The sequence below is a fragment of the Lycium barbarum genome, chromosome 7, assembly GCF_019175385.1.
Source record: "Lycium barbarum isolate Lr01 chromosome 7, ASM1917538v2, whole genome shotgun sequence".
In the NCBI taxonomy this organism is placed as follows: domain Eukaryota; kingdom Viridiplantae; phylum Streptophyta; class Magnoliopsida; order Solanales; family Solanaceae; genus Lycium; species Lycium barbarum.
In genome coordinates this window covers 16994769-17005085 of record NC_083343.1, presented here as the reverse complement: position 1 = coordinate 17005085, position 10317 = coordinate 16994769, and the positions used below count along the sequence as shown (strand labels likewise).

Here is a 10317-nt window from a genome sequence, read left to right as displayed (position 1 = left end):
CCCCCCCCCCCCCCCCCCCCCCCCCCCACCCCCCCTACCCCCCCCCCCCCCCCCCCCCCCCCCCCCCCCCCCCCCCCCCCCCCCCCCCCCCCCCCCCCCCCCCCCCCCCCCCCCCCCCACAAAAAAAAAAAAAAAAACCTCCATCCGTCCCAATTTAAGTGTGTTACTTTGCTTTCCCTTTTGATCTGTCCCCAAAAAGAGTCTCTTTCCATTTAGCAAGTTTTCCAATTCCAAAATTCTACATGGCAAGTTTAAGACCACGAGATTTAAAGGGCTACCCATCATTAATCTAACACCATAAGATTCAAAAGTCTCCTTCTGTTTCTTAAACTCGGCGCCCAAGCAAACTAAGACAGACAGAGGGAGTATATAAATGTTCTTACCTCTCAATTGTGCCGCAAAAAAAAGAAAAACAATACAAAACAATCAAACACAAACATGCAAATATTTAAACCCAGGGACCATCTATACTACTTACATGCTCAAAGATATCAGTTTTAACCAACCAATTCACCAAAATAGCTCTTAATAGCATCTATAGCCTATATATTACCTCAAAATCCTATCTTTGCGAGCTTAAAACAAGTAGACAACTGTTTTTACTTGTCAATTATCCCCCAAAAAGGAACAAAAAACAATACAAAACAATTAAAAGCTAAAAAAAATAAACCCACGATGTTTCCTCCTTTTTTAAATTCTCCCTCTGTTTCAATTTCTTTGTCTTACTTTCCTTTTTTATTCCTTTTAAAAAAGAATGCATATATTTCCTTTTTTGGCAACTCTTCAATTTCAACTTTTCGCAGGACATGTTTAAGACCACAAGATTAATGTGTCATTTCGAGATACTAACACAAGATTCAAAAGTCTTTCTTTACTTTATTAAACTCCGTGTCAGGTCAAGCTAAAACACGTCGTTTGGTATGATGGATAAGCAAAAATAGTTCTGGGATAAAAATTTAGTACCATCTTATCCCATGTTTGGTTGGGATAAAACCACGCGGGATTAGTTATCCCGGTATTAGAATGTTATTTTATCCCACATAGAGGGTGAAATAACAATCCCGGGATAACTTGTTTCCCAACCAAACAAGCCCTTAAATTGAAACGGAGGGAGTATTGTATACCTCCAGTAAAAAATGAGGATGAAGGCCAGCCACGAACACGAGCAACCGACGTCGTTTCATCCTCCGACAACATCAACGAAGACGACGAAACTGAAGAACCAAACTGATTCCTCACAGATGCCATTTTTCCAACAACCTCAACAATCCTATGTGGATCAAAATCACCACCAACACCACGTTGACCATGAGTATGACTATGTATACTACCCCCGGCCCCACCACCTACTTTCATATACGGTGGGACCCAGTAAGAGTAACCAGGCATAAAAGGTAACCAATCTGGTGCGGAACGTCTCACAATAACAGAATGGATCACTTTCTCTAATTTCCTCATCCCACCACCACCACCGTCCGATCCGTTATCAAGATCGATCTCGATAGCCGTGGGTGAGGTGGTGAATCATCATCACCGGAGCTATTGGAACGGTGTCGTAGTAGGGAGAATGTGGGTCGGGTCAAGGTTCGGGTTAGGGTATTGATTTGGGAATTATTCGAGAGAACTTGAGCCATCGGGAAGCAGGGGAATTTCTTTTGTTTGGTAGAAGATGTGGAAAGAGAGACAAGTCAATTATTAGCCTGTTTGGATGGGCTTATGCCTATAAGCTGCAAACAGCTTATAAGCTAAAAAAAATAAGTTGGGGTAGTCTAACTTTTTTTTTTTGGCTTATAAGCTGTATAAGCTGCTTTAGATAAGCTAAGTCAAATGGGCCCAATTATTTTTTTGAACTTATTTTAAGCACAAAATGACTTTAAGCTGCCCAGCCAAACACTCAAAAAAAGCTGAAAACAGCTTATAAGCAACTTATAAGTCAATCCAAACGGGCTCTATATGTAGTAACTGGTCTGTCCATTTCTAATAAGAAAAAAATACTTAACTCTTAGGCAAAAATAGGTAATTTGACTAAATTACCGCTAATTAAATATGTATTGAAATTTGGTCACTTAACACTAATAAGCGCAATTTTGCAAGAATAAGGTTATTGTTTCTTGATTTGGTAAGTGGACACTCTTTTTTAACCCAAAAAAAAAAGGATAAGTGGACACTCTTTTTGATCCGGAGGGAGTATCTCAAATTATTTATTTCATCCGTTCCAATATATGTGATATAGTTTGATTATGCACGAAGTTTAAGAAAGAAAGTAAGACTTTTTAAACTTGTAACTTGTGGTCTAAAATAAGGGTAAAAAGAGAAGTTTTAAGTTAAATTATTTCTAAATATAGAAATGTATCGTTCCAATATATGTGATATAGTTTGATTATGCACGAAGTTTAAGAAAGAAAGTAAGACTTTTTAAACTTGTAACTTGTGGTCTAAAATAAGGGTAAAAGGAGAAGTTTTAAGTTAAATTATTTCTAAATATAGAAATGTATCGTTCCTTTTTGGACAGAATAAAAAGAAAAGTGTATCACATAAATTAGGACAGAGGGAGTATATTTTTAAAAGTTCAAGACATAATTAATTATTGTTGTATAGTTTTGTCATTAATGAGATGACACATAAATAGAGTGAACATTTAATGGAGAGGGATTATAAGGTGAATATAAATAAAGGTAAAGCAGTCAAATATCTCTCCTAATTAATACTCTCTCCGGTTCAAAAAGAGTGTCCACTTAATCATCTAAACGTCCCTTAAGAAAATACTAACTCCTAGAAAGAAAAAATTAATTTGACTAACGTATTCTGATTAAATAGATATTGAGATTTGGTCACTTAACACTTAATAAGGGCAAATCTGAAAAAAAAATTGTTATGAATACTTAACTGCATTAATACTTTGAGATAACAGCCTATTTTGTGAACGAAAATAAAAAGGGTACTGTCGTGTGAAAGAAAAAAAAGGTACTATTGTGTGTGTGTGTTGGGAGAGGGGGGGGGGGGGGGGGGAGGGGAGGTATTGTTTTGTGGAAATGAAGCTATTGTTTTGAGATTATGTGATTATATTATTTCTAACTCAATATTTTTATGATAATTCTCAACATGTCAAATTTATCAAAACTTGAATTTGTGGCACTTGACATTTCTGGAAAGAACTATTTGTCATGGGTACTTGATGCTGAAATACACCTTGCCGCAAAGGGTCTTGGTGATACTATAGTCGAAGGATATGAAGCATCAAGTCAGAAATAATTTATAGTGTATGTATTACCTCAAAATCCTATCTTTGCAAGCTAAAAATAACTACATAACAGTTTTTGGTTCTCAATTGCCCCCACCCCCACCCCCCTCCCCCTCCTCTTTAAAAAAAAACAATTAAAAAGTAAAACATTTAAACCCATAAAGTTTCCTGCTTTTTTTAATACTTCCTCCATTTCAATGTTGTTTGTCTTACTTTCCTTTCTAGCTTGTTTAAAAAAGAACGTCACTTTCTATTTTAGTCCTAGCATCCAACATAAAAGATCATTTTGTTACACTATGCACATCTTTAATTTAAGACCACGTGATTCAAAAGTCTTTTATTTCGCTAAACTTTGTGTCGAGTCAAACTAAAACAAACAAATTGAAACAGAGCGAGTTTTGTATACCTCCAGTAAAAAATGAGGACGAAGGCCAGCCACGAACACGAGCAACCGACGTCGTTTCATCCTCCGACAACATCAACGAAGACGACGAAACCGAAGAACCAAACTGATTCCTCACAGATGCCATTTTTCCAACAACCTCAACAATCCTATGTGGATCAAAATCACCACCAACACCACGTTGACCATGACTATGACTATGTATACTACCCCCGGCCCCACCACCTACTTTCACATACGGTGGGACCCAGTAAGAGTAACCAGGCATAAAAGGTAACCAATCAGGTGCGGAACGTCTCACGATAACAGAATGGATCACTTCCTCTAATTTCCTCATCCCACCACCACCACCACCGTCCGATCCGTTATCAAGATCGATCTCGATTAGCTGTGGGTGAGGTGGTGAATCATCATCACCGGAGCTATTGGAACGGTGTCGAAGTAGCGAGAATGTGGGTCGGGTCAAGGTTCGGGTTAGGGTATTGATTTGGGAATTATTCGAGAGAACTCGAGCCATCGGGAAACAGGGGAATTTCTTTTGTTTGGTAGAAGATGTGGAAAGAGAGACAAGTCAATTATATGTAGTAACTGGTTTATCCTTCTTAATACTCTTTGTGGTCGTTTGGTTTGAGGTCAAAATAGTCCCGGGATTACAATCCCGGGACTAATTTATACCATCTGTTGGTATTATTTTATACCATCTGAAAGATGGTATAAAATAATACCAGTATAAGTGGGTTAAGAAGGTATAAGTTGAGTTATTCCAGCACTAATTTTTATACCACGTTTGGTACAAGGTATAAAATAATCCCGGGATAAATCTATACCTTATACCAAACGTGGTATAAAAATTAATACCGGCATAACCCATGTTATACCTTAAACCAAACGACCACTTTACGTCTCAAACTATGCTCGTGGTTATTAAAAACAGTTAGTCTCTTCAGATAAAAGGAGGGGATCATATTTCTAATGTTATCTGAAATTACCCTTTATATGTTATTATACACTTTTATATAAGGTTTATATATATCTACAGTAAGTATATCATTATATATCGTGTGTATAAACATTGTTACAAAAAAAAATTGGTTATGCAGATGTAAATTAAAAATATGACTATGTGTATGTAATATTTTATGCTGAATTATATATTATTGAAATTATCCCATAAAAAAAAGTGTTCACCTAGTCATTTACACATTCCTTAAAAAAATACTTAACTCTTAGGCAAAAATAGGTAATTTGACTAAATTACCGATAATTAAATATGTATTGAAATTTGGTCACTTAACACTAATAAGCGCAATTTTGCAAGAATAAGGTTATTGTTTCTTGATTTGGTAAGGGAACACTCTTTTTTAACAAAAAAAAAAAGGGGTAAGTGGACACTCTTTTTGATCCGGAAGGAGTATCTCAAATTATTTATTTCCTCCGTTCCAATTTATGTGATATAGTTTGATTATGCACGAAGTTTAAGAAAGAAAGTAAGACTTTTTAAACTTGTAACTTGTGGTCTAAAATAAGGGTAAAAGGAGAAGTTTTAAGTTAAATTATTTCTAAATATAGAAATGTATCGTTCCTTTTTGGACAGAATAAAAAGAAAAGTGTATCACATAAATTAGGACAGAGGGAGTATATTTTTAAAAGTTCAAAACATAATTAATTGTTGTTGTATAGTTTTGTCATTAATGAGATAACACATAAATAGAGTGAACATTTAATGGAGAGGGATTATAAGATAAATATAAATAAAGGTAAAGCAGTCAAATATCTCTCCTAATTAATACTCTCTCCGGTTCAAAAAGAGTGTCCACTTAATCATCTAAACGTCCCTTAAGAAAATACTAACTCCTAGAAAGAAAAATTAATTTGACTAAACTATCCTGATTAAATAGATATTGAAATTTTGTCAGTTAGCACTTAATAAGGGCAAATCTGAAAAAATAAATGTTATGAATACTTAACTGCATTAATACTTTGAGATAACAGCCTATTTTGTGAACGAAAAAAAAAAAGGGTACTGTCGTGTGAAAGAAAAAAAAGGTACTATTTTGTGTGTGTGTGTGTGTGTTGGGGGTGGGGAGGGGGGAGGGGAGGTATTGTTTTGTGGAAATGAAGCTATTGTTTTGAGATTATGTGATTATATTATTTCTAACTCAATATTTTTATGATAGTTCTCAACATGTCAAATTTATCAAAACTTGAATTTGTGGCACTTGACATTTCTGGAAAGAACTATTTGATGCTGAAATACACCTTGCCGCAAAGGGTCTTGGTGATACTATAGTCGAAGGAAATGAAGCATCAAGTCAGAATGAAGCAAAAGCTATGATTTTCCTTCGCCATCATCTTGATGAAGGGTTAAAATGTGAATATTTAACCTTGAAAAATCCATGTGAATTATGGACTAGTTTGAAGGGACAGTATGATCATCTAATGGCAAGAGCTCGTCATGAGTGGATGCACTTACGGTTTCCAGATTTTAAGACTGTAGTTGATTATAATTTTGTTGTATTCAGGATCACTTCCCAATTGAATTATGAGGGGAAAAGATAACTGATGAGGATAGGTTGAAAAAGACACTTACTACCTTTCATGCCTCAAATGTTGTGTTACAGCAGCAATACCGTGAGAAAGGTTTCAGAAATATTATGAGTTGATCTTATGCCTTCTGGTGGCTGAGGAATACAATGCCCTTGTAATGAAAAGTCATGAATCTCATCCCACTGGATCTACTCCATTCCTTGAAGCGAATGTGGTCGAAAGATCAAAAGTCTGAAAGAGGACAAAATAATAATCAGGACCATAATAATGTGTGTGGGCGTGGCAAGGGCAACAGCAAGGGCAAAGGCAAGGGATGATATAATAATCATCGTGGTGGTGATCACCATAAAAGGGAGAACAATATGGGCTCTCAAAGTAATCCTGCAAATAGCAACTGCCATTGTTGTGGTATGAAAGGTCATTGGAAAAAGGAATGTCGGGCGCTGAGCATTTTGCCCGGCTTTATCAAAATTCCTTCAAAATAAATGGAAATAGAGGTGGCACCTCTACTACTAATGTCCGGGTGGAGTCACACTTGACTTTTAAAGATGATGTTGAGGTAGGACCTTCACAAAAATATGATGATAATGTTGAAGCAAATTTGGCTTTGAAAGATGATGATTTTGATTGTCTCGATGATATTACTCGTTTGGAAGTTGAAGACTTCTTTGGAGATCAAAATTGAAATTTGATCATTTTACCGGGGAAATCAATTATGTTGTTGCTTTTTATGTGTTGTTAATTATCATGTTCTTCTTCAAGAAGTACTTAAGTTTTATATTGCTAGTTTTAGTATTTCTTATATATTTTTATTTTTATGAAGATAAATAAAATTCCCCAGTCTTCAATTGGATCCAAGATGAGTAATGGAGATATGTACCTTCTGGATAGTGCTACAACTCACACTATACTAAGAGAAAGAAAATATTTCTCTCATTTGATTATGAAAAGGGCTATGTTAATACAATATCTGGTAGTACAAAAATAATTGAGGGCTCTGGAAAAGCGGCCTTATTACTACCTAGAGGAACCAGATTGGCCATTAATAATGCACTATATTTTAGTAAGTCTCAAAGAAACTTATTAAGTTTCAAGGTTCACCAAAATGGCTTTCATGTTGAGACTGCGAATGAAGGAAAGGTTGAATACCTTTATATTACTACAATAAAAGCGGGGGCAAATTTTGTCCATGAAAAATTACTCGCCCTTTCTTCTGGGTTGTACCATATAAGTATTGGTGTCGTTGAAACACATATTGTGGTAAACAAAAGGTTTAATGGTTCCAACGATTTTATCATTTGGCATGACTGGTTGGGCCATCCCGATTCTAATATGATGCGCAAAATAAATGAGAATTCACATGGGCATACTTTGAATAACCGAAAGATTCTTCAATCAAAGGAATTCTCTTGTGCTCCTTGTTCTCAAGGAAAATTGGTTATTAAACCATCAGCAACTAAGGTTAGGATTGAATCCCCTGCATTTGTGGAATGTATACAAGGTGATAGGTGTGGGTCAATTCACCCTCCATGTGGACCATTCAAATATTATAAGGTCTTGATAGATGCATCTACAAGATGGTCACATGTGTGCTTATTATCAACTCGCAATATGGCTATTGTTGGCTCAAATAATAAGGCTAAGAGCACAATTTTCAGATTATGCAATAAAGAAAATTTGTCTTGATAATGCTGGTGAGTTTACATCTCAGGCCTTTAATGATTATTATATGTTCGCTAGAATAATAGTTGAACATCCGGTTTGTAACGACCCGCTTAGTTGTTTAGGATTTTTGTCCTTTTTTGCCCCCGTTAACCCTTCTCTTAGCTCCGTAGAGCATCTTTGACTCGTAGGGATGAGTAGCGATTCGGATTAGTCTTGAGGAAACTAGAGGCTTAGAGTGAAAAACTGTTGACCAATAGTTGACTTTTGGGTAAACGAATCTTTTTGGAAACTTCGTCGATTCCATGAAATTCAGAGGGTCGTTTATAACTTGGTAGGGTGATTAGTTCAGATCTCGAGGCACTCAGGAGCGTTTTGGGTGCTTGGTTGGAAACTTGACTTGGGGGTTTTTAGGGTTGATCGAGTCAAAATGACCTCTATTGGGAATTTCGGGTGCACGGGTGGATTCGTAGCGTATTTTTATGTTGGTAAGCATATTTGGTTTGTATCTAAGGGGTCTCGGATGAGTGTCGGGTTTTTGGGTTGAACTTGGTGAAAAATAGATTTTTGTTGATGTCTGATGTCCCGCTTCTGTGGGTGTGTGTACTCATCTGCAGGTCCACCCATGCGGGACTTGGCCCGCAGACGCGACGTGATGACTGATTAAGGTTATTTTGAGGGTTTTCTGAAAGTACAGCAATATATATATATATATAATGTAGATCGTTAGATTTGTAGTATAATGTAGATCGTTTAATTGCTAGACTTTGAGCGTTTGGAGGCTATCCGGAAGGGAAAGCCCTGGTTTGACGGCTCGAGGCTCATTTTTGACAATCGAGGTAGGTTATGGCTTACCTTTATTAGACTTTGATTAGCGATTAGCATGTGTTACGTAGTATTGATAGGGAAAGCATGATAGGCCTTCCGGCATGGTGTGAAGTGGCGATCCAATTAGGTTGGTATGATTTCTGATTATGTGGACTTGTCGATGTTATTTACGAAATGATTGACATGTGGTGTACTTGACTACACGATTGTGGTGATGTGGGATGTACTAGATGTATTTTGGTAATTAGAATTGAATATTTGATAAGTTTCCATGATGGTTTGATAATTGTAACGAACCGTTTTGTTGTTATCGTGATTATTCTGTTTTTGCCCTCGTTGATCTGTTCCTAAGTCTCGTTAGAACTATTTTGACCCGAGGAGATAGTTGGCATGATTTCCTAGGCATCGTTGTGGGCTTTAGAATATTTTCTAGAAAAATTGGGCTTTAAGCAAAAATGAGCTGACTCAAAGTTGACTTTTGAGTAAATAGACCTTTTTCGGAAATTCGCCGATTCCGAGAGGTTCGGATGGTCATTTAGAACTTGTGTGCATATTTGTTTCGGTTCCCAATGCACTCTGATGCATTTTGAGACCTGGGTTGGAAAGTTAGTTTTGAGGTATCAGGGGTTGACTCGGTCAACGAGACCTCTGATGGGAATTCCGAGGCTCCGAGGGCCTTCGTAGTGCGTTTTTATGTATATCTGGATATTTGGTTTGTATCCGGGAGGTTCCGGGATGGTTCTGAGGGTCAATTTCAAGTTTGAAAGACACTAGAAAAATCTAGTGTCTGGTGCGCGCACGCGAAAGCGCGGCCGAACCGCTGGAGAGCTAGCCGAATCGCTGGAGCGGTCGCACTGCAGCACTAGCCGAGCCGCTGGAGAGGCCGACGGGCCAGATTTTCTATTTAAAAACTTTCTAAAACCCTTAGACATTTCCCATAACTTCTAAACTCGTGTAAGCACTCTTGGAGGCGATTTGAAGGTCTAATGAGCCATTTTCTTCCTAGGGTAAGTGTCCTAACCTTATATTTATTCATTATGATCTTCTAAATATGATTTCAACCTTGTAATGACTAGAATCAAAAAGGGGTTTTATGGGTTTCATTTGAAGAAAGGTTAAAAACGAAATTGATTCTTAAATGATGTTTAATGATGAAATTGTTGTTGTTCATGCTAGATAATGTCATATCTAGGCTTGTTAATCATTAATCTTCCATTCTAAAGTTGAAATTCTTCAACCAAAGTTAGGGTTCTTAGACCCAAATTTGGGGGTTTTTATATAAATGATGATTTTGAGAATTAATTAAGTATTCCTATGATTAAAGTAATGGGTTTTGACCTTTTAGTATTGAATTTGGTATTTTGATCATAAAATTTCCATTTTGCCCTTGAGACCCGTTTTTCCTAAATTAAAGGTTGGAATTTGACCCGAATAGAAAGTAGCCAATATGGGTATCATTATTCATGGTTTCTTACATAGAATTAATATGTGATAGAGTTCGATTATTTGGAGACGCTTCGAAAGACAAGACAACGTGTGGGCTCGTGGCACCTGTTCGGCTGCCAGGTAGATTATGACTTTCCATTTTGGTAGACTCCGGTTAGTTTCCCATATTCGTGTATTAGAAGGAACGGAG

The 10317-nt window shown here is 36.9% G+C and overlaps 1 protein-coding gene across 1 annotated transcript in view; it reads right to left on the bottom strand.

Annotated features, from left to right (window-relative positions):
- The window catches only part of LOC132603233 (uncharacterized), a 12863-nt gene extending 8219 nt beyond the window's left edge, over nucleotides 1-4644 (bottom strand). Inside the window, exons 1-2 of the mRNA XM_060316193.1 lie at nucleotides 4538-4644; nucleotides 3648-4252 (exon numbers count right to left, since the gene is read on the bottom strand). Coding sequence (XP_060172176.1) covers nucleotides 3648-4161 — 514 coding nt within the window. The 5' untranslated portion in view covers nucleotides 4162-4252; nucleotides 4538-4644. The remainder of the gene's footprint in view (nucleotides 1-3647; nucleotides 4253-4537) is intronic.
- Between the last annotated feature and the right edge of the window lie 5673 nt (nucleotides 4645-10317).